Source organism: Actinia tenebrosa, unplaced genomic scaffold, assembly GCF_029948245.1.
Source record: "Actinia tenebrosa isolate PJP-AT-01 unplaced genomic scaffold, QUT_ActTen_1.0 PGA_scaffold0__85_contigs__length_37466705, whole genome shotgun sequence".
Taxonomy (NCBI): Eukaryota; Metazoa; Cnidaria; class Anthozoa; order Actiniaria; family Actiniidae; genus Actinia; species Actinia tenebrosa.
Window position 1 is genome coordinate 7,388,859 of NW_028292569.1, and position 27,562 is coordinate 7,416,420.

The window sequence follows — 27,562 nt, forward strand, 5'->3', positions numbered from 1 at the left end:
TTGTAGTGCAATGGTGGTTTTTGTTTCCCTTCAAAGACATCCAGCGGTGAGTCAATCCCAATAAAAGAATTGCTTTTTGTTCTAAAGCGTGGGATGTACGAATTTTTAAGAAAAGCCTTACTTTTCACCCAGCAATGAAACAGCGCCATGCTTTTGAAATATTTTCCGCCAACAACTACGAAAGTTTAATACTGTTTCTAAAATATATTTGGTGAGTCTTTCCGTGGAAAAGTTTACACTCAAAACGGCTCAAGCTTACCCCCTAGATGCCATTAATGGTTAAAGTTATTCAAATATTGAAATCTATAATCCTTTCTGAGAATACGAAGACTCAAGGTTCAAAATAATAACCGATTCAAAACTCGAATTCTGATTGGATTGTTCCATATAAGGAGCAACATGAGCTTTGAAAAAACGTTTTGCTGATTGGCTATTTTGTTCTTGCGAAAAAAGGCTAAATCACCTGCCTAGCTAGTGTTTGTTGCAAGTACTTGGAACGTCAGTGAATTTAACCTTGTGTTCCTCTGAAACAAATTTGGACAACGAGCTAAAAGAAGAGCACTCTAAGGTAAGGATTTCAAAGTAAAAAGAGTAGAAGAACAGGAAAAATGAAGTCTGCTTCTAAACTTTATTTCGTAAAACGTACGTTTTGCACATATGCATGCATTCCATCACATAAAAGAATTTACTGAGTGAGAAGAACACTTCGAGTTTTTTGCGATTGACTATTCCCTGAACTTTGCACTGCTTTAAACACTGTAACATGAAGCAGTGAGTTCCAATTCGCCGAGTGATGTATGAAAATGAATCTTGTCATTTCCATTTGATTGACTGTTTAAAAAAACAAAGTATCCTTGTAGTCAAGAAAGCTCTAAATATCCAAGAGTTATTTGTTGAAAGGAAACAGATCTGTCCCAGTCAAAATTTTAAAAAAAGTGTAAGTTTAGGTATTTAGTAAAGTTAAATAGCGCAGCGCAACCGTGACGTCATAAAAACGAAGACAAATTCGAAATTCGGACAAACAAACTTACAAGTTTACTTTCAGCAGATAATTTTCACAGCCGATCGCAGTTGATCTTAGTTTACATGGGTTATTATTTTAACTTTAAGTAAAAATAATAAAATCGGTTCGTATAATCCTCGTAGCGGTTAAACAGAATGCAATGTTTGTCCGAATCTTTAAGCTATTTTTAGAATCAGTGCGCTGCGCTATTGGTAGGCAAGTTTGGAATCAATTTGCATATTTATTTAGTCGATTTCCCGAAACTTTGGCCGATTCCGAAGTTCGTTCGCAAATTCCCAAGTTGGTACGAACCTGTAAACTTAGAAGTCAGACACAAACTTCAATATTTCTCTACGAAAATACAAACCAAATTTCTAAAAGATATAATCTTAAAGTGCATTTGAACCCTTCTACAATACTTTACTTACCTCGCTGACGTCACCGTCATTAACATATTGGAAGTATAAGCCTTCATATCTTAAAGACGCATCACTCATGCAAATCAAGAGATAAATTTTTTTCATTCAACTATTTACTTCATGTAGAATCTGTACTGAAAGTATTTTCGAATGGTTCATGTGTACTTTAAAAAATGGGAAAAAACCCCGCAAAAATTAAGTAAAAAAAAAAAATTCATTCCAGTTGTTTCAGTTTCACGGCTTTTTACTGCAACGTAACGTATTGTTTTTGATTTCTAACATTAATAATAGCGGAGTTCAACCTTTGTTTTAGGTCAGAAATGCTTACGCACGTCATCATCACGCTGTTGTCATTCGTTAATCACGTGATCGGCCAATTTCAATGTCAAGGCACCTGCTATTCGGGATCTTTCCCGAAGGGTAGTGACGTCATCGTTGGACAACATCTCAGAGGATACTCGTACAGGAACATTACCACTGATGTTCCACGCGTTTGCTTCTCGTCCTGTATCAATGACTGTCGTTGTAAGGCGTTCCAGATGAAAGATGTCAGGTGTGAGTTGCTGAATGAGGACAAGGCTTCCAAGGCAGCAGACTTTGTAGGTAAAACCGGATACGTGTACTATGATCTACAGCAGAAACTCTATAAAGGGGTAAGCGTAAAACATCCATAAACTAACTTCTTAATTTGATTAATCATAATTGCCCTATTTCACTATGACGTCACTGCTTGTTTATGTGGGAGATAGAATCGCCGCCAAATCCAATAGAAAATTCAACAAAATTTGCTCTTAGCGAAACAGTTTAATCTAAAATGGCCTGGTTTTCAGATATAATATGTGTTAAATATATGTACTAAAAAACTTTCTCAGAGATTCTTAATTGAATTTGTACTATACCTGCTTTTATCAGTACAATACTGATTATCAGTTTATTCCAAGTTATTTTTGCGTGTACAGATCATGTAGAGTTCAGCCTTCAGCAAAATAAGTGGGTTTTCACCCTCTGGTTACCCCCAAAGACGCAAAGGATTATGGGGATGTGAAAGTCGACAATAGATTGTTTTGATGTGACGTCATAGTGAAATAGGGCAATTAATGTAAACAAATTACCCGTATACAACTACACCTTTTGCTGTTCATTAACCGCAAAGGAATATTCATTGAAGTGAAGAAGCATTGTCATTAGAGCGAACAGGCATACAATAAGGCGAACGGAGTCTCAATAGTGCGATGGAACTTTCATTAAGAAATTTAGCATTGAATTTGACAATCATGAATATGTTTGCGTAAGTTCATTAACGTTTTCAAACTTTCATTAGCGTTTTGGTGCAGACAATAAACCACAACACACATTCAATACAGCGTTTTGGACATTTATTTACGCAATACAATATAAGTATATTTTCCACTAGGAGTTTTAGGATTTTAACTGTCTTTTCATTTTTTTTACAAGCCGTGAATATGATTTCGTACAAACAAAGCGCTGTTAGGTATAAATATCAGTCAGTTCTGAGTTTTTTAATTCCTCTTTTTTGGATATTGCTATTGGTTCAACAAATAAACCAACTTCCAAATGAGTCAGACTAGCGTCTTTTGAGGGCCTATGAAGATCCACAGAAATGCATAAAATGGTACAACCACATGTAAACATATCGTCCAAGATGTTTAAATAGAGAACACATTCAAGGATAAATTCCCTTTTTTGTTTTTGAAAATCTACAATCGTAAAAGCACAATACACTTATATTGTATTGCGTAAATAAATGTCCAAAACACTGTATTGAATGTGTGTTGTGGTTTATTGTCTGCACCAAAACGCTAATGAAAGTTTGAAAACGTTAATGAATCCACGCAAACATATTCATGATTGTCAAATTCAATGCTAAATTTCTTAATGAACGTTCCATCGCACTATTGAGACTCCGTTCGCCTTATTGTATGCCTGTTCGCTCTAATGACAATGCTTCTTCGCTTCAATGAATATTCCTTTGCGGTTAATGAAGCAGCAGTAAGGCGGACTCGCGGTCAATGTCAAAGATTTACGGGTTTTACAGGCGGTTTAAGGAAGGCGCCGGCAGCGGGAATAAGCCGTGCGATAAGTCCTTACTGCTGCTGTGTTGGGAATCAAAGATAAGTGTTTATAAAAATGTACGATATATATACGATGCATGAATGTAAAAAGTTCACCAATGACTTCTGTATAATTTGCCTAAGATCCAAAGTTAACATACCTAAGCCCAAGGGTTTCTGGTGTTGTGGTAAGAAAATGCAAATAGAAGACGACACGTCAGCACAGTGTTACGAGTGTGGTAAGAATATTCGTAATGCCGTACCAAATGCTACCAGAGAGCAGTATTACGCCAATGGAGGTCGTAAGAAAACGCCATATAAGAGAATAAAATACTTCAGGGACTGGATGAGTCATATCCAAGGTTTACATCCGATATATTTAGACAACGAAGTAAAGAAGAAAATCATAGACCATTTAGAAGAGCCAACCCCACAAAGTCTACGGAAAACGTTGAAAAAATTAAAGCTAGGGAAATATTACAAAGCTATTCCCTATCTTTTGTCTGAAATTACCGGTAAGTCTATTCCTGAGGTTTCTGATATGACAAAAGCCGAGTGGATGTTTTGTCGGCTGAATAAGGATATTCCTTATTATCCTGACGTAATTTACGAAATATTTTATAAAATAGACCCCAGTCACCCGCTGTTAGAATGGATTCCGAGAAGATGATTTTACACAAGTTTTTTCACATTTGTGTAATATTTTGTGAAAACGATGCAGGCTGTGTAATATTTTGTGAAACTAATTTGCATATGAACCAGACAGCCGGCGTTCAATATGTAAATAGAATCCTGTTTTGCTTCCGAGAAGATGATTTTACACAAGTTTTTTCACATTTGTGTAATATTTTGTGAAAACGATGCAGGCTGTGTAATATTTTGTGAAACTAATTTGCATATGAACCAGACAGCCGGCGTTCAATATGTAAATAGAATCCTGTTTTGCTTTTTTCAAAGCAGATGTTTACTGAGCAAGCTTTCTTTGAAGCTCTTCTTTTGCCTCCTGGTAGATCTTTTTGCGAGATTCCTCGGAAAGATCTTTTACGACTGTTTTTTTGTTCCTTATGTCCGACTTTAGTTTCTCGTATTTGTCTTCTTCGGTCAGAATAAGCGAGAATTCTACGTCGTCTATCTTTCTGTCACGCAAAGCCTTTGAGACAAGGTCGGTAATAGTATTTACTTTAGCCCTAGACAGAGCTATTGTCGTGTCATGCTTGGATATTTTCGTGGATAGCTTTTTCATAATACCCGTAGCAACAGCCGAGATAATACCACAGGCTGCCCCAACGCCGGCCAAAGGAACTCCAACGATTATTCCCGGCCCAGTAAGCGAAGTAGCAACGCCGGAGCCCGTTAACACAACAGATATAGACCCCAAAGTTATCGAAATCTTATGTAGCGTACTCCGGGCTCTGACGTACTTTTTTCGGACTTTTTCGTAGTGTTTTGCCTGCCCTTCCAAGTAAGCCAGAATTAAATTTGCTTTGTTGAGCCTAAAGTTTTCACCGTTTAGTTCGTTAGGTGTAGTATAGGGAACATCTGGGTACAACTTAGGTGCTGATGGTATAACATCCATTATATATACTAATGTACGACGCTTTTGGGAATGATATTGAGGAGCAGCCACATCACGACAACCGGGATTACTGGAACTGGAGGGCCTTCAGGAAGATGTTTCCGCATGCAGACCCTAGTAAGTTCGAAAGGAGACCCGATGGGATTTACTATAACGGCTCTAGGATGTACAGCAATGAGGATTTGAAACCTACGCTGGTCGATCAGATAGACTCTCAGCTGAAGCATCCTAAGCCTAAACCCGTGCAAGGTTGGTCAAAGGAATTATTGCTTGGTACCGGTACTTATCCGATACCCGCGGTTTCATTTAATGAACATCCAAGCTTGGACCTAACGTTGAACATGCGGATCTCTAACAACCATTCCTTTTCGTTAAAGGTGCGAGATATCTTCAAAAACGTTCCCATTAATCATACCACCGCTAAGGAATCTCATGAATGGTTAAGTGGTCCTAACATGCGTTATTGGCCGCAGCAACTAAACTTTGCGGTTTGGTGTGCCACTAGCGGCTGCGGTGTAAGTGCAAACTTGATGAAGAATTCGATATTTATGTTTCACTTCCACTTTACCGTCCGAAGAATACTGCATGAGATGGGCGTTACTGCATTACCGGGAGATGCCACGTTTTATCCAAGAGATAATAAATACAACGTTCCTGCTTACGACCGACTTTGTAAGGAGTTCGGTGTTGTAGGGAAGGATTTCCGATGCACTACCGGTGCTAACAATGGTTTGGGGCACATTTGGGCTTATTGGGGGATTGGTGGGCACGAGCTAAGCAACAGGGAAGTTCATTCGCTGCAGTTGCGATGGAACACCGGGTATCATAAGGAAACTCACGACAGTAGCACCTTCTTTGAACCAAATGCCAAGACCACTAAGGAAGTCAGAGACGGACCTCTGTTCAAAGACGAGGGTGGTAAGTATGCAGGGGCCAATCCACTGATTATCAAAATTACCAACGACGAGCAAACGAAGCAATATCTTAATTTCATACCCCCAGAAGGTAAAGGACTAACTAGAGCCGGCCTTGCCCGTTTGAACCGCAGCATAGAAGCTTACGTGTATTCTATCCTTGGAGCTCAGGTAAATACCCGATCAAGTATAGTGGGAAATACGGGCGCCGCAGAAGAGACGCGAGCCGAAGCCTTGATCTTATTCGAAAGTTCGATCTTGGAGGGCGACATTAGCAAGGGCGTACAGCGTTACCAACTAGCTATACAAAATTCTAAGGCGAGGTTGGACTATGCAGTAGCCCCGGGTTGTTGGTTAATGCCTAGTAATTTATCTATAAATACTGGTTCTGTAGTAGGATACAACAACAAACTTCAACGAGCTACTAAGGATATGAAGTTTGGGGTGAACGACGTGAACTCTGACACTCTTAGGAACATCCCCCATTTCGTGGAGAAGTCAAAAAAGTCGCATGAAACGAAGCTACCCGTAGTTAAGAAACCATCAAAGAAGGCCCTGCCTGCGATACCTGAGGAATATGACCATAACTTACTAAAGGTCGGCTTAACCGCTGCAAGCATTGGTCTGAGCTATTATATATGGCGATGAACAACCCCTACGTAGCTGGAGTAGATTGCGTTTATACGACTTACAAAGGCGAGAAAAAATACAACCAAGCAGCTTGGGTTGATGTCACGGGCATGTCCGTGGACTTGAACTACTCGGGAAAGAAGTTAATCCTTTGTAGTATTTGCATTGGCACGAGTAGTCACGCCAACGTCGGCTTTAGGTTCCTGGATGAGAATGGCATACTGCAGCCTATGCGCGCGAAGACGAACAACAGGGAGCCTGCGCATTTCTCCGTAGAGCCCAACCCCGGCAGCGCCGAAAATCTATCGGTTTGGACTTTCCACATGGTCGCCGATTGCCATGGGAAGGTAAAGCTGCAAATGCGCGTAGATGACACCGGGAGCGTTTGCATAAATAGCATAGAAAATCAGAGAGATACGGTTTATAATCACAAGACCATTAGCACTCTTACGGTGCTTAGTCTCTAGAAGGGAATTTATTCCCTGTAATATATGAACCCACACGCGAAGGAAGATTGGTTTCTACATTTTTTGGAGGAGAAGGACTACTTAGAACAGCATTGGCATGACACCGGGTTGTGGGTGAAGGTTGGGGGCCTGGGATTGATCATGTGTACCATTAGCATTTCGACGGGGTATTCGTGTAATGTCGGGTTTAGGATCGTTGATGAGAATAACCATCCATTACTACCCTACAGAAAAAAAGATAACGACAGGAACCCAGCTCATTTCTCGTCGGAACCCCCACCGCCGACTGTAGAAGACTTAACGCCGGTAACTTTTCACATGATAGCCAATTGTCAATATGCGAAGCTTCAGGTTCTTCCCAACGACGTTGCCTACCTTCGGATAAATGCCGCCCCGGCAAAAAATCCTCCAACGGATGCTACTTGGAATCATAAGCCCATTAGCACCATGAGCGTGCTGCCGCTAGTTCCGCATTATCAGGGCGGCGCGAATACTATCTTTACTTATCCCCAGTCGAGGATGCCTCGGGCGCCCGACGACGATTATAAGCCGCCAGTAATACACAAGGATAAGATCAACCCCGCATCTTCTTCAAAAGGACCACGCCGATAGCGACGACCAAGATCCAAATGTTATTCCCCACGAACTTCAACAGTTCGCCGCCGGCCCTAAGTGCCAAGGAAACGACCGAACCCAGCAGCCCAGGAAGACCGGCTGCCATCTTTTTTCCCAAGTCCGTTAGTCCATTGCCTAATTTCTTTACGCCCGCGCCTGTAGCCTTAAGCGTGCTAAGGATAACTCCTACTACGGTACTAATAGCGACCGCAAATGCCAGTGGAACGCCATACTTCACCAGAGCTCTTTTTATTTTTTCCTTGGTGGTAAGCCCCAGCTCTTTTTCCAAGTTTTCCTTTTGTGCCTGTAATTCCGCAGCCCTTTCCTGAAGGGCCTCTACTTCCCTTTGGGCTGCCTCCCTTTCTTCTTCGGGGCGCGCCTGGTCATCGATTACTTCTTGCTGCCGCTCTATTTGCCCCTCCAGGTCTTCAATAGCCTGATCTCTTTGCCGGATTTGCTCCTCCTTAGTATTGATTTCAGCCATTAACCGTCGCCGTTCCACTAAAGAGCCGGCTATGGTGGTTTGTAGGTTATCGGTATCGTCTTTAATTAGATCCAACTCCTGCAGGGCGAGGTTAAGAGCCCTTTGAGTTTGATTTCTTTCGCGTCGAATTTGGGTTCTTTGGTCTACCAGCTCGCTTATTTCTTGATTTTTAAATTCGACTTCCCTCCTATGTGCGTCGGCAAGCCGCTGGTTTTGCTTCATATAATCTTCCTCCCTTTCTTCCAGCGTTTCCCGCAGCGCCTCCACCGAGGCCCCAGAGCTCTTAGCTTCTTCCAAGTCCCTTTGTGCTTTATCCCTTTCGCGCAAAGCTTTATCCAACTGGTTCCTCATTTCTACCATTCTTTCGTTACCGAACGTTTTTTCAGCATCGACAATTAGCTGAGTTTGCTTTGCGTATTCTACCTCCCTTTCTTTTAGCGTTTTTTGCAGCTCCTCAGCGCGTTTTTCTAGCGCAACCTTTTCATTCAGGGTTTGCAACCTTTCTAACATGCTCCTAGTAGCCTGCTGAAAGCCTTTTAATCTTGAGACGTCGCCCCTAACGTCACCATTCTCATCAAAGAGGGGTTGTGGTTTCGTCCAGCGGTCTTTGTCAGGAAATCTCAGGTCTTGAACGCTTATGAGGACTTTGTTTCCGCGTTCTGTGAGCCTTACGTCGTCAGCATCAAAGTGGGAATAGCGCTGCGTTAGCTCTTGCGTTGCCCACTCTACGGTTTCCCGCGCGGCTGCTTCCGGCTCGCCCATGTTTTGAAGCTCTATGTGCTCACGCGGAAACGTGTACTCGCGTGCTTTGGGATGTCTTAGGGCCTTTGCAATCCTATCCCTTAGGGAATCGTCGACTTGTTGGGTGGGAAGCAGCGGTTCTTCATCACCGTCGTTAATGTCAGCCTGACCTTCCTCAGTGGTGGGATCGAAGTCGGGGTCTGTTCCTTCTACTTCCATTATATATGATAAGCTCAAAGTTAAATCCCAACGTATTACCTAAGCAGGTTGGCGGGCTGAAAGCAGAACGCACCTTTCACCGGGTCACATTCACACCTTCTAGCGCTAAGCCAGGGGAAACCCTGTACGTAGGCGTGCCCCGCCTAACGGATAACCTAGTCTTAGTTCCTGGCACCTTGGCGTTAAGGTTCGACCTAGCGGTGCAGTCAAGCCCCACAGATGAAAGGATTATCGTTAACAACGTGGGTCGCAACATCGTTTCTAAGATGAGAATCAAGTTTGCTGGGGAATCCTTGCTGGACTTAAATAGGTACGATCTGTATACCACGTACAAAGACTTATGGTTAACAGCATTTGACCGCGCGCAAAGGATAGAGCAGGGAATTGGTAGTGTCATTCTACGTAAGGTCCGCACACCTACGAAAACGCAACCTACTGACGGCAGCGGAGAAACCGCAGTGGCAGACGCAAAGCGAATAAAGACCGCCTATGGTAGTAAGTATGTCATACCACTGGACTTTGAAGTAATCACGAATCACGGCGTGTATTACCCAAGACAGTTATCCGAGTTACAGTTTGAAGTAACTTTAGCAGATGCTAATAACATCATTGGTGGGCTAAGCACTGCACTTACCACAACAACCCCATACTCTATTACCAACTTAGAGCTACAGTACGAAACGGTGTACAGCGAAGAGCTGGCCCGTAGCGCTGGCATGGAATACAGCTCCGGAAAGGCATTCTTATACGACCACGTAGTGATGTATAAGACGTTCAGCTTCCTGGATAAGACGGATGAGGTTATCAACCAAAGCATTAACCTCCCCCGAAGAAGTCTCACGGGGTTAATGTTGGTGTTTGCCAAACCCTACGAAGCCGGTAAGCGCGACTCCGAAGCCTTTCACAACCCCAACATTACTAACGTCGGCGTGAATATCAACGGAGTCCCAAACAAGGTCTACTCCCAGGGGATAAAGCCCGCAGACGTGTACAGGGAGGCCATGCGCAAGTTTGGCGACCAAATTAGCCCTGAGGAATTCTTTAAGGACAAATATGCGTTATGGATTGACATGCGCACCATTAACGACGAAGACCTACATGGTCAGGGTTTACGTCTAGTAAATACGCAGGACGGCATAACATTGGAGATCAAACGCACCAAAAACGCCAGTGCGGGCGACGGCGATAAGATAAACTGCTACGTCTTCGTCGTCTCAGACGCGCAACTGAGCGTAGAAATGAATCAGCTAAAGAGCGTTGCATATTAAAATATTTCTTAGATATACAATGCTCCGCGTATTCCAAAACAACGACACCAAACTGCAATGCATAATGCAAGGCGAAACTTTGTACTTCAAAGCAAAGGAGGTGGCCTTGGCGTTGGGTTATGAGCGCCCTAGAGATGCAATTAGAGCACACGTATCTGAGAAATACCAGAAAAAATGGGTTGATCTACAAGGGGCTGCGAATCACCGCTCCTTTACTACGCAACCAAATGCCGTGTTTATATCCGAACCTGGTTTGTACGAACTGATATTTAGCTCCAAACTACCCAAAGCTGTGGAGTTTCGTGATTGGGTCTTTGAGGAAGTCCTACCCGCGCTAAGGAAAACGGGTAAATATGCGATGGATAAACGCTTTGACACTCCAAACAAGTTAGTATTCAAGATCGAAAATGAAGCCGACCTACACGCGAAGGTCGTCGACTACATGCGTAGGTTTTACCCCGATTTCATCATAGCGCCGGGTCTTGGCGAGCTCCAAGATTCAGACAGCAAGCGAATAACCTGCTGGCGAAAAGGCTACCAAGCCGGTCAGCCCGACCTCTTAATCCTAAATGCGCATAAGAAATACCGCGGGTTGTGTATTGAGTTGAAAACCCCAAAAGGAAACGGCGTCTTATCCGCGAAGCAATCTAAGAAAATCTCACAGCTTGACGTAAATGGTTACCTAACGATGGTTAGCAACGATTACGACATTATCTGCCGTGCCCTGATGGATTACGCGGATGGCATTCGTATTCCCTGTAAGGGCTGCGTAAAGCGGTTTAAGTCCTACGCCACTTTGGGGACGCACCTAAAGATATTCCATAGGTATAATGAAGCTCAGCTTGACTCACTGGCGTGATCTTGTCCACGGTAAAGCATACGAAATAAAAAATTACGTCGTCTTCGAAGACATCGACCGTTTACGGTTAGTCCTCAAAGACTTAGAAGGCAAGGAATATTCCCTTTGGGCGCCGGATTGCGTGCGGTACGTAATTCAGGGCGAGGAATTCACCCACTTACGCAGCTATGGTAAGGTAAATGGCCGATGGAAGTTTGACATTGAAAGAAGAGTCACTCCATCTCCTCTTTGTAGTTAAGCGCGTCTGCTAAAGTCCGCTGCGCTTTAGGATCCGCGGAGCACCAATGCCCCACAAAGGATCCTTCGGAGAATACCCTGTCGCAATGAAGGCAGGTGTATTTTTTACGCGGCTTACGAGGGGTAATGCAGTCGGCAGGTAGTTCGCAAGTAATACAGTCCATATATTGAAAGGGTAATTAGAATGCCTCCTAAGAAGGCGGCTGCGTAGGCTACCATATACTTAGGGGAATCTGCAAGGCCCCTTTAAAGGGGTCTTTATTTTTATTTATTATTATTCATTATCCTTAATAATAATAAATAAAAATAAGAATGGGATTTGAGACTCTTTGCGCAAACCCCATTCTAAAAGGGTCTCAGAATGTTGAGTATAAGGTTGTTATATTGTTAAGGACGCTTATTTGTCGAGGCAGTTGAAGATATGTTCCTCTTCTCTAACACAACCACAACGATCGCACTCCTGCCTCCAATACTCCCTTTTAGTCCACGGAACGCCTTCGGCGCGTTCAAAAGAGGGGAAAGTACGGACTATCTTCTTATGGTAATCTATGCGATTCCTTAAGTAATCCTCTTTATGCGGGCAGCGACTCATCATATCCGCACATTGGTAGCAATCCACGCCTTCCAAGTCGTAGCTCCCAAAGAGAAACCGATAGTTGACTTCATGTGTTTTCCGATGCGTTTGTAAACGTTGACGACTGCTTAGTATCTTATTACAGAAACTACACTGTCTGCTTTGTTCACAGACGCCCCTTTTCAGGTGCTCGGAGGTGTTAGGAAATTCCTTATTACAGCCCTTGCAAAGCCCACAAATGCGTTTGTCTTGATGTTGTCGCATCTTTTGAACGGTACTGAATTCTTTACCACAATCCTTACAAACTTTACTAATTGGTTTCTTTGTGCAAACGCCACGACGAACGTGGTATTGTAGTCTTTGCTTGGTGCTGAACACCTTTTTACACATCGAACAGTTCATTTATACTTAAGTGTACCTTAACCACAATATAACAACTTTATTGTTAACATTATGAAGTGTCTTTTAAAATAGGTCCGCAGGAGCATACAGCTGCGTTTAAAAGATACCTTAGAATGTTAAAGATAAGGTTGTTATATTGTTAAGGATGCTGTTTAAAAGATACCTTAGAATGTTAAAGATAAGGTTGTTATATTGTTAAGGATGCTGTTTAAAAGATACCTTAGAATGTTAAAGATAAGGTTGTTATATTGTTAAGGATGCTGTTTAAAAGATACCTTAGAATGTTAAGTATAAGGTTGTTATATTGTTAAGGATGCTGTTTAAAAGATACCTTAGAATGTTAAGTATAAGGTTGTTATATTGTTAAGACTACTATTTTAAGAGATGTCTCAGAATGAGGTTTGCGTAAATCCCATTCTTAATGAAAACAGCACATCCTTAACAATTTAACAACCTTATACTCAACATTATGAAGTGTCTTTTAAACAGCATACGCACACATCCTTAACAATTTAACAACCTTATACTCAACATTATGAAGTGTCTTTTAAACAGCATACGCACACATCCTTAACAATTTAACAACCTTATACTCAACATTATGAAGTGTCTTTTAAACAGCATACGCACACATCCTTAACAATTTAACAACCTTATACTCAACATTATGAAGTGTCTTTTAAACAGCATACGCACACATCCTTAACAATTTAACAACCTTATACTCAACATTATGAAGTGTCTTTTAAACAGCATACGCACACATCCTTAACAATTTAACAACCTTATACTCAACATTATGAAGTGTCTTTTAAACAGCTCTACAGGGGATATCGCATAAAGTCCTTAACGCTTTCTTTCGCCCAACCGGCCATCGTCAAAAGCGCACCAAACCTTTCCGCGCGCTTCAGGCCGCACATTTCATCGTACAATTCCTGCACGCGCTCTTTTAACCGATCGATCTCCTCCCTTTGCATTTCTATGGTGTCTCTTTTATCCTTTGCGTCGCCGGCAATCCTTCTTACTGCGTCCACTGGGTCCATCGTATATATAATGGATCCGAACCATATTCCCTGCAATGCCCTGATAGTAGGACCCACCGGCTGCGGAAAGACCCAATTCGTAGTGGAGCAGCTATTAGGACCCTTTAGATACCGTTTCGACTACGTCGTGCTATTATGCCCCACCTACGTGAATAACCGCACCTGGACGGGCATAGGAGTGAAAGATGACGACTTCTTTGTAGATATCTTAGATCCTAACGAGTTATCCGGCCATCTTAAGTTTTGGCACAAACAATTCCCCAAGAATACGCATACCCTCCTTATACTGGATGACATTGCCTGTGGGGACGACGTAAAAAGACGCACTTCCGAGCTCGTTAAACTCGCCTTCAGCGGTAGACACGACAATATCAGCGTTTGGTTGCTCTCGCAGCAGCTTACCAGCGTCTCTAAGCCCTTCAGGGAAAACATAGGTTCACTTGTCGTATTTTATACTCCGAGCAAGTCTGACCTGGAAACCATCTTAAGCGACTACGGCGGTGAGATATCCAAGGAACAGTTACACGAATACATGCGGCACCTAAAAACGCACCAACATTCCAAGATGATCTTCTCTTTGAGGTTTCCGTATTCCATTAACATATATGGACATTGAGCAGCTCTTAGATGAAGTCCCCACGCAGCTAGATGAAAGCAACCTCAAGGAACAACTTAACATCCTTGTGTCATCTGGGAAGTGCAAAGAAATGATAGGCAAGGAACTTACCCATGAGCAGGTTAATAAGTTGTCAGAAGAGGAGGTTAAGAAGTTCCATAAGAGGTATGAGGCTGCCCTTGCAAGTAAGACCACGGACGCCGTAGCAGACTCAGCCATTAAGCTGGCCACCAAGCTCCTCGGACTTGCACTGCCCATAGACGACGTGGAGCAACTGCGGAAGGACATAAGCGAGGACTATGTCATCGCCCAAGAACTTAAGATAACCTGCGGGTGGTTGTCTTTGAAGTGCGGTAAGTTAATGGCAGTCGCCTCTGCGGCACTTCACGTAGCTCAGCACGTTGACTTGAAGGAACTTACGGCCTCTTGGAAGGACTTCAAGAAGGACAGAGAAGTCGAAAAGGTCTTCCAGGCAGCACTTGCTGAGGTACCTGATCAAGTCGCCTCAAGTACTTAGTCAAGTCGTTGTCAAGTCACCTCAAGTACTTAGTCAAGTCGTTGTCAAGTCATTGCCAAGTCATTGTCAAGTCGTCATCAAGTTACTTGTCAAGTCCTTCAAGTCCCTTAATATAAGATGAGTGGCACCGAAGAACAACCACCCGTAGAAGATACCAAGATTACCAAGGCTAAATCTCCAGGCAGAGTCGCTGCCGGAAAGAAGCTCGCGGAGATGAATAAAAAGAACAAAGCCAAAAAAGAAGAAAAGGTGGAGGAAAAAGAAGAGGAATCCTTTATTAATCCGGGATACGTCATTGGCGCGTTAGGAGTCGCTATAGCAGCAGGCAGCCTCTACTTACAATGGCGGGCTACGAAGCCAAAAGTAAAGTGGGAGGCCGTGCATGTGCCGCCAACATATCACGCACCTGTGGAACCGGCTGTTAGAAAAAGTAAGATCCCTGAAATGGAGTAGATTTATCACCCGTGGCGACCTAGATTTTCCTTCTCGCTTTGTAATATAATGTCGACCGCGTTGTTGAAAACTGTTGAAGAAGCAGCTATTATTACTTCCATCGTTGCGGGTATTGGTTGGGTAGGTAAGAAAGTGCTCAAAGAAGACTTTACTGAAGACCCAAGCAAGAGCTTCGCTAATTTCGCTAAGATGACCGCTGCCGTTGGCGGGGCTATCATGCTAAAGGATTACCTACGGAAGGAAAAGTACCTGCCAACGACATAACTCGTGAAAATCCCTGTGATTTTCTAATATATAATGGCTAGCGTGGTCGCAGGTGGAGTTATTGCAGCCTTAGCATTCACTGGAGCTAATTATGGTGGTCAGTATTTAGATAGATTAGTTAGAGGTGATCGCAGCGGAGATTTGGCCGCCGAAAGGAAAAGGCATGATTTAGCGCTGGAGAAATATCAGCGAGACGTGGCGGCTTGGAATGAAAAAAGACAAGCTTACAGGGATTGGTTGGATAAGAACTACCAAGACAAAATGCAGGCGGATAAGAACTTCGAAAACACCGACTACGCCTTTAAACTTTATGCACAGGCACACCCCGCGGCATTAACGGGGTTAAGAAAGCCTCAGTTTAAGAATTACTATCAGCCTTCTAAGAAACAAAAAGACAATGAGTTGGTCTTCGTAGGAGTCGCAGGGCTGGCCGGAGGCGTAGCTTTGGCGTATCTGCTCTAACGAAGGAAACTGTGTTTCCTGAAATATATGATCGTCTTTTTGGAAAGCGATAAAAATAACTTTACCACTTATTTGAATCCCCCCATTAAAGCCCATAAGGTTAGGCTGGTTAGTTGCTCTTTGTACAATTCTTGGTATAATTTAGTCAATGCCTTGATCACTGAGCATAAAGGCGGCGGCAATTATCAAGGCGTATTGCTGCCCGATGGACATTATACACCAATCACACTGGCCAAGGAATTAGCAAAACACGGTTATACTCTCACCACAGGATTGCCGCACGAAATGACCCTCAAACATAATATGCCAAATTATTCAATGACTTTTGGAAAGTCTGACCCATTGGGATCTTTATTATGTGCCTCAGGCAAGACGATTACCAACACAGCCATACCTGTGAAATGGAAAGTCGCATCCTCTTACGAAGTCTATTGCGACTTGGTTCATAGTTACAACAATGGAGAAAAGTCTTCTCTTATGTCCAAGTTTCTGCCCAAAGGTAATCCATTTGACCCAGTAGAATACACTCCCATTTCTTTGAGCTATGACTTGTCCAATTTGGTAGAAAGCATAAACATCACCATCAAAGTGGACGGAAAGACGGTGGATTTCAATGGACGCAATATCAATCTCGTCCTATCCTTCGCTTGAATCAAGCGAAGCGCGATTCTATTCATATAATGGGCCGCGTAGAGGACAAACTCAAGAGGATTTACTATGGACCTGAAGGTTATTGGAAAGGAGCGTCGGCCATCAAGAAACTCGCGACCGCGGCCAGGGTATCAGAAGAAACGGCTAAGAACTGGCTAAGAAAACAAACCCTCTGGCAGGTTTATCTTCCCGTGCCGAAGTACATTCCCAGGCCCAGCTTTACCGTAAATGCCCCTAATGAAGTTCATCAGGCGGATTTGCTTTTCTTACCGCACGACAAGGTGAGAAGAAAGACCTATAGGTACGCTTTGACCGTAGTTGATATCGCAAGCAGATACAAGGACGCCGAACCCATAACCAGCAAGGATTCTGGGGAAGTCGCAGAAGCCCTAGGTAGGATTTATAAGCGCGTCTTGAAATGGCCTAAGCTGCTGCAAGTGGATGCGGGGACGGAGTTCATGGGCGTGGTTACTAAGACCCTGAAAGACCACAGCACTAAAATTAGAAGAGCCGAAGCTGAGTACCACAGGGGTCAGAGCATCGTCGAAAGATTCAATAAAACCCTGGCTGAGCGTCTCTTTGGATACCAGTATTGGAAAGAGCTGGAAGATCCCTCCAAACGCAACAGGGAATGGACCCAGAGGCTCCCCCGGGTCGTCGCGGCTTTGAACAACGAGGCGGCCAGGACTACGGGAATGAAACCCAAGGATGCTATGAAGAAGAAACACGTGGAACACAAGTCCTACGTCAGAAGTTCGAGGGCGGTCGGACTGAAGGAAAAAAAGCTACCCCGCGACATAGTGGTCAGATACCTCTATCAGCCGGGGGAACTCGAAGGTGGCAGTAAGAGAGCCACGGATCCTAACTGGTCTTTGGAAACCTATGAGATTTCAAAGTCCGTCACCAAGGAAGGGCAACCCGTGTTGTATTACCTAAATGGCCCGAGTCGTGGATTTGTCATGGAAGAGCTGCTCATAGTCCCCAAAGACTCAGAGTAGTGCTGCTCCACGCGCCCGATTACACTCTAGGCATGTCAGTCTTACGTTGCCTCTGCAATGCCCGCGTTTGTTATTTATACGATCCACGGAGAACTGCTGATCGTCATTTGGGTCAAACCTCCATAGTAGAGGTATGTTACATTTGGCACACCTTGCCCCTTTCTTATAGACGTCGTCCACGCATAGGTCGAACGTCATATCTTTTTCTTCGTCGTGCCGCTTGTAGCGAAGGAGTTTCTTAGCAATGTTCTCTTTGGCTATGTCCTCTGGCGTTTTATCGTAACGCAGTTGCGGACCCCAGCTTCTTTTCAACTGTTTGGCATATTCTACGCGGCTTACGGCGGTGTAGATAAGGTTGCTCCAACACAGCCGCTGGTCTATGATCCATAAGGTTTCTTTTATGGTAAGCCCTTGCGCGCTGTGGACTGTCATGCAATAACCCAAGCGCCAGTCTGGATGGGAGGTTATTTTTTCCACCTTTTCTATGGGTACCCAGGCTTTATCATGCGTTACTGCGTTCTGCAGTTGGATGTCGGTACCAGGTACCCAGACGTCTCTTTTTTGCATGCGGGTGTCGTGGGGTTTATAACAAACAGGTACGGGATGCGTAGGGAAGCGCTCTCGGTGTATATTGAGTAAGTCTTTCTGTATGCGAGACTGTGCTGCGCGTTTGCTGCTCAGCACCAGATCCTTTGGATGCCATGTGTAAAGGAAGTCCTCGTATTTCTTCGCTCGTACGCGTTTGCGCAGTGTTTTGCATTGCTCGGCGTCACTAAGGCCCCTTAATTCCGCTTTCAGGTTTCTTACTTGATCCTTGCTGCGGTAGTCGGTGTTAATTTCCTCCGCATGGTCTACGAACCCCTTTAGCCATTCGTGGGGCATCTCTCCGGCTATTGGAGGAGGCTGGCAGGGATCTCCGGCGAATATTACTTGACACTTTCCACGGAGGAACTCTACGAATTCTTTGAGGATTTCCAAAGGTACGGTGCAAATCTCATCCCAAAGTATCACCGGAGGTATGTCGTGGATGGCTTCTGGTACCCACTTTTGGCCATTCCAACGAAAGAAGCTGTGGTAGGTCTGCGCGTCGTGGCCCATTTCGCAGAGTTCTCTTTCCAAACGATGCGTTGGCGTTAGCACCTTTAAGGCCGGAAAGAGTTCTAACACACGCGTAGTCTTACCGCTGCCTCCCGTACCGTAAAGGTAAGAGAAGCGTTGGTAGGAAATGGGGTCCTTTACGGTTGGCATGGGCCTCATTGTGGGCATTACGACGCCCCAAGTATTTTCTCCGTGATATTCTACGCGTTCTCTCCAGGCTTTTATTTCTTCGTCTTTGACGCGCCATTGGCCACTTTCTGCTAATTCATCGTCGGTGTAGAATTCTTGCATCTTTTCTAAGACGTGCGGTTTCACGTATAGGGAATCCGTGGCTACGCGCGGGATGTCCTCTTTGTCGAACCGCAGCAGCATCGCGAGAAGGTTAATATGCGCATATGCTAACATACTCGCACGCAGGTGGTAATATTGCGGTCGATGGTCTTGGTAGTAACACAATGCATTCCATTTCTGTTCTTTCTGACCTTCTATGAAGTAGTCCCATTTCTCCACAGACACCATTGTTCCTTGTTCATGGGCGCGCTTAATAAGGAAGCTTAACTCTCCTTCGTCTGTTATCAGGCGTCGCTGCATATGTTTTTCTCCTTCTTTAGCGCCCTGTGTGAATTTACCTATAACAATTCGCGCTGTGGGGTTGTGCTCTGGGAGCCATTGTGTAAAGGCGCTATGACAAAGTATGGCTTCATGCGCCGCGTAGGTAAGCAGCTTACGCTCTTCGAAGAACTTCAACAGCGGTATGGGTATCCATTCCTTCTCCTGCAAGTGCTTTCCATACCACGCGTAGATTATTGGATGCAAGTTCTTTGCGAATTTCCAACTGGTCAATCTAACGAATCCTGTAGCTGGCGCATCGTACTTACCATCTAAAGCCACGCGGAAGAACTGGGAGTCCGGATGTCCGTAACGGTCGTAATATTCCTTACAATCGCCGAGGCCTTTGAAACTGGCAGGATAGCAATGTTTCATATCCAGCGACACGTATTCGTCTTCGTCGTACTCCATGTTCCATAGGCCTCCGTGGCCGTGTTCTACGCATGCTTTGGCTACGTCTTTGAACTCTGCCGGCGTGGGTTTCCAGCCGTTTCTTTTCTTGGCAGCCAGAAAGTCCAAACTACGGGAGCTAAGCACTTCGTCTGAGAAGTCTTCTCCTAAGGTCTCGCACGCGCTTTGGATGCGCTGGTGTTCAACTTCGGGGCGGTAAAGAGTACCGTCTTGCGTCATAAACTGACTTCCTTCTGAATCCATTAGCCAAACGGAGTTCTCGTGGATTAAATCTGCAAGTGGCGACTCCTTGTAGACCTTGGTTTCTTTTTTTCGTGGGAATCTAAGTTCTCGCCACGCATGCCCGTTGTGTTGGTAAATTACGATAGGCGCACCACGGCCGCCGTACTTATGCGTCCCGGAGTAAATGAAGCCGTCGGTAATATCTTTCACATGGATTCGCCTCTCCAGCGCCGTTTCTAACTTCTTGATGTTATCTATCGACCCTCCGGTCCTATTAGTATCTTTTTCCCATTTCCTGATGGCTTCTCTTCTCTTTAAAGTCAGTTTACCGCCCCGAGAGGAGTCTTCAAAGAACTCTCTTACTAACTTCCCTACGCAGTTACCGGGATGTCGCATCGGTTTCAACTTCTTAACGTCTGGCGTCTTTATCTCGTACGCACCGTAAATGACTACGGTAACCGGGTAAGCAACCTCGTAGAACAACATGTCTATTCCTACCAATGCTCCCGGGCGTGTGTTTTCGTTTAAGACAAACAGGTCCTTCTTACCAGACGCCCTGATAGGATTGCGCCCCTTTTCTATCATCCACTCGCCGTCTAAATACTTTATGAACGTTAGCTCCAACCGGTAGTTACCTTCGGGTATTAAGTTAATTATTCTTTCAGCCCTTTCTTCTGTCATCGTCTCGTCCGTATCTCCCTCCATAAATGTTGTGAAGGCAAAGTCAGCATCCAGGCGATCCAACACCTGAGTTCTCAGTCGGCGCACAGTTTTGTTACGAATGCTCGTGATGGTGTCCATCTATATCTAAGGAATATTTTAACCTCCGTTTGCGGTTCCCAACACAGCAGCAGTAAGGACTTATCGCGCGGCTTATTCCCGCTGCCGGCGCCTTCCTTAAACCGCCTGTAAAACCCGTAAATCTTTGACATTGACCGCGAGTCCGCCTTACTGCTGCTAATGAACAGCAAAAGGTGTAATAATAATAGGTCTTTATTCACATTGATAAAATACAATCAGGTGGTGCGCTAAGAAACTAAAGCAAAAAAAAAAAACTAAAAAATACTAATATTTATAAATTAATCTGTTAGAAAAACTATTCTTAAAACGTTCAGTGTTAACCGCAGGCATTGTAGTACTGGACCTTCTTATTTTTTAAGTTTAATTCATTTAATAACTTTACAACCAGATGTTTATATCTAATCGAAGGCATGGTCAACAGGACAAGAGTCCCATGTAAAACCAGCCTTAAATTATATGAACTAATTTTGGCAATAGGCATTAATATTTTTAAAGGATCGTTGTCAGCTTTCTTGAAATTGGCTGCAATTTTCTTATCTACATTTTCTAACATGCTTCTGATATCGAGAAACATGTATCGTATACAACGACAGGCAAACACTGTCCTTCATGTTCTACCAACCGGAGAGCATTCTATTGCTTGATATCAATCAGCTGAATGAATCTCGTCAATCTCATTACCAGCCTACAAACACAGGCAAACATTGCCCGTCATGTGCTATCAACCAGAGAGTATTCTATAGCTTGGTATCAATCAGCTGAATGAATCTCATTACCAGCCTACAATGACAGGCAAACACTGCCCGTCATGTGCTATCAACCAGAGAGTATTCTATAGCTTGGTATCAATCAGCTGAATGAATCTCATTACCAGCCTACAATGACAGGCAAACACTGCCCGTCATGTGCTAGCAAACAGAGGGTATTCTATTGCTCAGGTATCAATCAGCTGAATGAAACTCGTTATCAGCCTACAAATACAGGCAAACACTGCCCGTCATGTTCTATCAACCAGAGAGTATTCTACTGCTTGGTATCAATCAGCTGAATGAATCTCATTACCATCCTACAAATACAGGCAAACACTGCCCGTCATGTGCTATCAATCCTATGAATGACTTTTACAAAATCTCCTGTCTTCGGTGAAGGGCTATCTAACGGCAATGCCCTATATGATTCACCATTTTCCATACATCGGTTCACTGGTCAAACGAAAAGCATTCAGTCGAGGTTAAAGGATTCAAATTTGAATAATCCTTTGAAAGTACCTTGGCGCCTCGCATGAGCGCTTTGTGTTTGACCAGTGAACAACCAATGTATGGAAAATGGTGAATCAATATATCTATGTACATTTCTATTAAAAACTTGCCGTAAGCCGGACTACAAATATCGTCTATTAATTTCAACCTATATCTGTTATATTTTTCTCTCTTCAGCAATCCCACATGGTCCAGCCTGCAGGTTCGTGTTATAATGGTTGTTGTAGAAACAATCCTTGTTTGAACGGTGGAACCTGCGTAGAGAACTGTGTTAATTCAAAAGAAAAGTTCAGCTGCACGTGCAATTCATATTACTATGGAAAAGTGTGCGAAAAAGTGCGACCTTACCATTCTTGTATGGATGTCCTTAATACCTACACTATTGTGGGGATAATGCCTGAAAATGGTGTCTATCCTATTTACCGCAGTGACAAAAAGAGATTCCAGCCATTCTATTGCGCCTTCGAGGGAGCTACGAAAGCCTGGACACTTATTGAGTCCTTCTCTCTCGCTAACAAAGGGATTTATGCCACAACTGCCTTTAGTGAAATTAATGGTCAAAATGCGAACAAGCCAATAACGAACTGGAGCGATTTCCGCTTACAGTCGTCAGCAATGCGTACTCATCTACGTCCAAACTCAACGATGTTCAGAGCGACCTGTGACTTCCCAAAAAGGAATTCTCTAACCCCTGACTTTCTTCTTGGCTATCTGAGTGATTACGACATCTTCACTAACGATCAGACGAATGGAAAATGTGTCAAGTTTGCTCATATCAATATCAGAGGATATGACTTTTATAATACCACAGCACCTGTTTGGCACGTTCGGGGTACTTGGCATTTCCATATTGACCCAACTCGGGGAAACTGTTCTTTCAGTGTACAAGGGAGTGTCTATAATGAAGATAATTTTGGGTTTTATGGTACGATCAACCCGCTGTCGAAATGCACTGCAACACAACATTCTACCACACAATGGTGGTTAGGAGAAGAGCAATAGGCCCGGTAACCAGTGAGCAAATGTATTGCTAAATATCAATTCAATTTAAAGGGGCACTTGAACTATATAAAAAGCCCGGGGGAGGGGGGTTACTCCGCCAGAAATTTATGGATGAGGGGTGTTCCGCTGGGAAAAACTCAAATTTGTAGACCCTGTTTATGACAAAAGATATAATTTATTGCACTGAGTTCCTGTTTCAATTATCATGTCACCTCGCGTATCGTTTTTTTTTTTTTTTTAACGACCTTAATAACCAGTTTCGGTCAATACGAAAGTAGAAACCCTGAATATGACAAGAAACTCAGGAACACTTGGAACTTGAGTGAAATTGCATACCCTGTTTATGATAAGAAGCTCGAAAAACCATTTCCTGTTCAGCGGATCATCCCCGTATAGTCCATATATGGGAGTACCCCCCCCCCCCCCCCGGAATAAAACGAGGACATGCTTGGTTCTTCGTTATTCCTATCTACTTTCGAAATGCACTTGCAACAGAACATTCTGCTACACACGCGTATAATGGTGGTTAGGAGAAGAGAAATAGGCCCGGTAACCAGTGAGGAATGTCTGTTGAATATCAATTCCTTTTAGATTTAAGAACATGTTTTGTTGTGATCGGTTTCCCATTACGTAAGCTGTGATCAGGTCGGCGCTGTAAACTGATAGCCGATTAAATCAATAACCGTTGGTGTTTTGTTTCTTATGGGTTGCCTGTGGTGTGTAACGCACTTTCTAGTAAGCAGTCAAAAGAAGAGTGTTTACTAGAGAGTGCGTTACCAACAGCAGCAGTAAGGGGGACTCGCGATCGATGCCGTATATTTGCGGGTTTAACCCGCGGAATTCCGAACGCGGGTACAGCAGATTTACGGGATTTCCTCGCGGTGTGTCCTTACTGCTGCTGTGTTGGGAATCGAAGATAAGTGTTTATAAAAATGTACGATATATATACGATGCATGAATGTAAAAAGTTCACCAATGACTTCTGTATAATTTGCCTAAGATCCAAAGTTAACATACCTAAGCCCAAGGGTTTCTGGTGTTGTGGTAAGAAAATGCAAATAGAAGACGACACGTCAGCACAGTGTTACGAGTGTGGTAAGAATATTCATGATGCCGTACCAAATGCTACCAGAGAGCAGTATTACGCCAACGGAGGCCGTAAGAAGACTCCATACAAGAGAATAAAATACTTCCGAGACTGGATGAGTCATATCCAAGGTTTACATCCGGTATATTTAAGCGACGAAGTAAAGAAGAAAATCATAGACCATTTAGAAGAGCCAACCCCGCAAAGTCTACGGAAAACGTTGAAAAAATTAAAGCTAGGGAAATATTACAAAGCTATTCCCTATCTTTTGTCTGAAATTACCGGTAAGTCTATTCCTGAGGTTTCTGATATGACAAAAGCCGAGTGGATGTTTTGTCGGCTGGATAAGGATATTCCTTATTACCCTGACGTAATCTATGAAATATTTTACAAAATTGACCCCAACCACCCACTGTTAGGATGGATTCCAAGAAGATAGTGGAATTAGCATAAATCTTATGGCATAAGATTATGCGTAATTTCCAGACTGTCGTTCGATATGTAAATAGAATCCTGTCACGATATTTACTGAGCAAGCTTTCTTTGAAGCTCTTCTTTTGCCTCCTGGTAGATCTTTTTGCGAGATTCCTCGGAAAGATCTTTTACGACTGTTTTTTTGTTCCTTATGTCCGACTTTAATTTCTCGTACTTTTCCTCTTCGGCTAAGATAAGCGAGAATTCTACGTCGTCTATCTTTCTGTCACGCAAGGCCTTTGAGACAAGATCGGTAATAGTATTTACTTTAGCCCTTGACAGAGCTATTGTCGTGTCGTGTTTTGATATTTTGCTTGACAACTGTTTCATAATACCCGTAGCAACAGCAGAAATAATACCACAGGCTGCCCCAACGCCGGCCAAAGGAACTCCAACGATTATTCCCGGCCCAGTAAGCGAAGTAGCAACGCCGGAGCCCGTTAACACAACGGATATGGATCCTGAAGTTATCGCAATCTTATGTAGCGTACTCCGGGCTCTGACGTACTTTTTTCTAACTTTTTCGTAGTGTTTTGCCTGCCCTTCCAAGTAAGCCAGGATTAAATTTGCTTTATTCAGACGAAAGTTTTCAGCGTTTAATTCGTTAGGTGTAGTATAGGGAACATCTGGGTACAACTTAGGTGCTGAAGGTATGACATCCATTATATATACTAATGTACGACGCTTTTGGGAATAACGTAGAGGAGCAGCCACATCATGACAACCGGGATTACTGGAATTGGAGGGCCTTTAGGAAGATGTTTCCGCACGCGGATGCTAGTAAGTTCGAAAGAAGACCCGATGGGATTTACTTCAACGGCTCTAGGATGTACAGCAATGAGGATTTGAAACCTACGCTGGTTAATCAAATAGACGATCAACTGAAGAATCCTGGTTACGTTAAACCAAAACCCACGCCGACGCATGTTGAACCCGGTTGGTCAAAGGAATTATTGCTGGGTACCAGTACTTATCCAATACCCGCGGTTTCATTTGATGAACATCCAAGTTTAGATTTGACATTGAACATGCGGATCTCTAACAACCATTCCTTTCCGTTAAAGGTGCGAGATATCTTCAAAAACGTGCCCATTAATCATACCACCGCCAAGGAATCTCATGAATGGTTAAGCGGTCCTAACATGCGTTATTGGCCGCAGCAGTTGAACTTTGCAGTTTGGTGCGCCACCGGTGGCTGTGGGGTAAGTGCAAACTTGATGAAGAATTCAATATTCATGTTTCACTTTCACTTCACGGTTAGAAGAATACTGCATGAGATGGGTGTTATTGCGCTGCCGGGTGATGCCACGTTTTATCCAAGAGATAATAAATACGACGTTCCCGCGTATGATAGGCTTTGTAAGGAGTTTGGTGTTGTAGGGAAGGATTTCAGGTGTACCGCGGGTGCTAACAATGGCTTGGGGCACATTTGGGCTTATTGGGGGATTGGCGGGCATGTGCTAAGTGATAAGGAAGTCCACGCGTTGAATTTACAATGGACCATGGCTTCCCACCCAGAAACCCATTATCATCTGAAGAATGAGTGGTGGTGGTTGGAGGGTCCAGTTAAGGATACCAAGCAAGTCCGCGATGGACCTCTGTTCAAAGACGAGGGTGGTAAGTATGCAGGGGCCAATCCACTGATTATCAAAATGGTTAACGACGAGCAAACGAAGCAATATCTTAATTTCATACCCCCAGAAGGTAAAGGACTAACTAGAGCCGGCCTTGCCCGTTTGAACCGCAGCATAGAAGCTTACGTGTATTCCATTTTGGGAGCTCAGGTAAACACCCGATCGAGTATAGTGGGGAATACCGGCGCCGCAGAAGAAACGCGAGCCGAAGCCTTGATTCTATTCGAAAGTTCAATCTTGGAGGGCGACATTAGCAAGGGCGTACAGCGTTACCAACTAGCCATACAAAATTCTAAGGCAAGGTTGGACTACGCAGTAGCCCCGGGTTGTTGGTTAATGCCTAGTAATTTATCTATAAATACTGGTTCTGTAGTAGGATACAACAACAAACTTCAACGAGCTACTAAGGATATGAAGTTTGGGGTGAATGACGTGAACTCTGACACCACCAAGGGTATTCCCCACTTCATAGAGAAACCAAAGAAAGAGGTAGAGAAACCACCAAAGGAGGAATTACCCCGGGCGCCTAAAAACCCCCCACCCCTTAAAAAAGAGGAGGAATACGACCATGACATATTAAAAGCTGGCTTGGTTGTTACGGCTGTTGGTTTGGGGTATTATATATGGACGTAAACAACCCACATGTGGATAAAAGAGGTCCTAAAGGTGATGAAGGACCTCGCGGACCAGCCGGTCCTAAAGGTGATGAAGGACCTCGCGGACCAGCCGGTCCAATGGCTAGGAAGTATGCCATAGATTTAACGTCGGCAGTTACAGTTGATAAGTATGTTCCGAATCACTCGTGGTTTTATACGACTGTGACTGTGAGTCCGGGGGTCACGAAGGATGCCACCGATTTCGATACTTTCGCACTGGATTTCGTATTAGACGACGATCCAGATAAATGGACTTTCACATACTTAGTGAACATGATCGATAGAAAAAAGTATGCTTTTTGCCCATATCCAGACTATGTAATGAGAGTGCTTTCGTTTATGGGTACCATGAATTTATATAAGATAAAAGGCAATATCAAACTAACTAGATTCGAAATGTTTAAGTTATTGGTATAATGGCGATGAACAACCCCTACGTAGCTGGAGTAGATTGTGTTTATACGACTTACGCAGGCGAGAAAAAATACACCCAGGCATCTTGGGTCGACGTTGAGGGCATGTCTGTAGACTTGAACTACTCAGGAAAGAAGTTGATCCTTTGCAGTATTTGCATTGGCACGAGAAGCCACGCCAACGTGGGCCTTAGGCTTTGTGATGACAACGGCATACTGCAACCTATGCGCGCGAAGACGAACAACAGGGAGCCTGTGCATTTTTCCGTAGAGCCAAACCCCCTGAGCGACGAAAATCTATTGGTTTGGACTTTTCATATGGTTGCCGATTGCCATGGGAAGGTAAAGCTGCAGATACGCGTAGACGATACGGGGAGCGTTTGTGTAAATAGCATAGAGGATCAAGGGGATA

At 43.8% G+C, this 27,562-nt stretch overlaps 2 protein-coding genes and 1 long non-coding RNA gene across 6 annotated transcripts; 1 reads left to right on the top strand and 2 right to left on the bottom strand.

The window, feature by feature from the left end:
• The first annotated feature begins 204 nt into the window (after positions 1-204).
• LOC116307017 (uncharacterized) lies at positions 205-23,349 on the top strand. The gene is made up of 3 exons (XM_031717267.2): positions 205-568; positions 1,736-2,075; positions 22,062-23,349. The coding sequence occupies exons 2-3, from the start codon at positions 1,743-1,745 to the stop codon at positions 22,884-22,886; spliced, it is 1,158 nt and encodes a 385-aa protein (XP_031573127.2). The 5' UTR covers positions 205-568; positions 1,736-1,742; the 3' UTR covers positions 22,887-23,349.
• LOC148913372 (uncharacterized) lies at positions 615-4,992 on the bottom strand. The gene is made up of 2 exons (XR_016119444.1): positions 3,656-4,992; positions 615-2,065 (listed from the first exon to the last, which is right to left on the bottom strand). It is a non-coding gene; the product is annotated as an uncharacterized LOC148913372 (long non-coding RNA).
• Positions 20,955-27,525, bottom strand: LOC148913373 (uncharacterized). Of its 4 annotated transcripts, XM_089028232.1 has the most exons (3): positions 23,904-27,525; positions 22,489-22,617; positions 20,955-22,138 (listed from the first exon to the last, which is right to left on the bottom strand). In XM_089028232.1, the coding sequence occupies exon 1, from the start codon at positions 25,108-25,110 to the stop codon at positions 24,499-24,501; it is 612 nt and encodes a 203-aa protein (XP_088884358.1). In that variant the 5' UTR covers positions 25,111-27,525; the 3' UTR covers positions 20,955-22,138; positions 22,489-22,617; positions 23,904-24,498. The 4 variants fall into 4 exon arrangements, with proteins under 4 accessions (XP_088884358.1, XP_088884352.1, XP_088884356.1 ...); XM_089028226.1 differs by lacking the exon at positions 22,489-22,617; XM_089028230.1 differs by lacking the exons at positions 20,955-22,138; positions 22,489-22,617 and adding an exon at positions 22,649-22,780.
• Between the last annotated feature and the right edge of the window lie 37 nt (positions 27,526-27,562).

Coding starts and splice junctions, on each gene's coding strand:
- LOC116307017 (XM_031717267.2), top strand. CDS start 1,743: ATGCTTACGCACGTCATCATCACGCTGTTGTCATTCGTTAATCACGTG. Junction 2,076..22,061: donor AGCAGAAACTCTATAAAGGG/GTAAGCGTAAAA, acceptor TTCTCTCTTCAG/CAATCCCACATGGTCCAGCC.
- LOC148913373 (XM_089028226.1), bottom strand. CDS start 25,110: ATGGATGTCATACCTTCAGCACCTAAGTTGTACCCAGATGTTCCCTAT.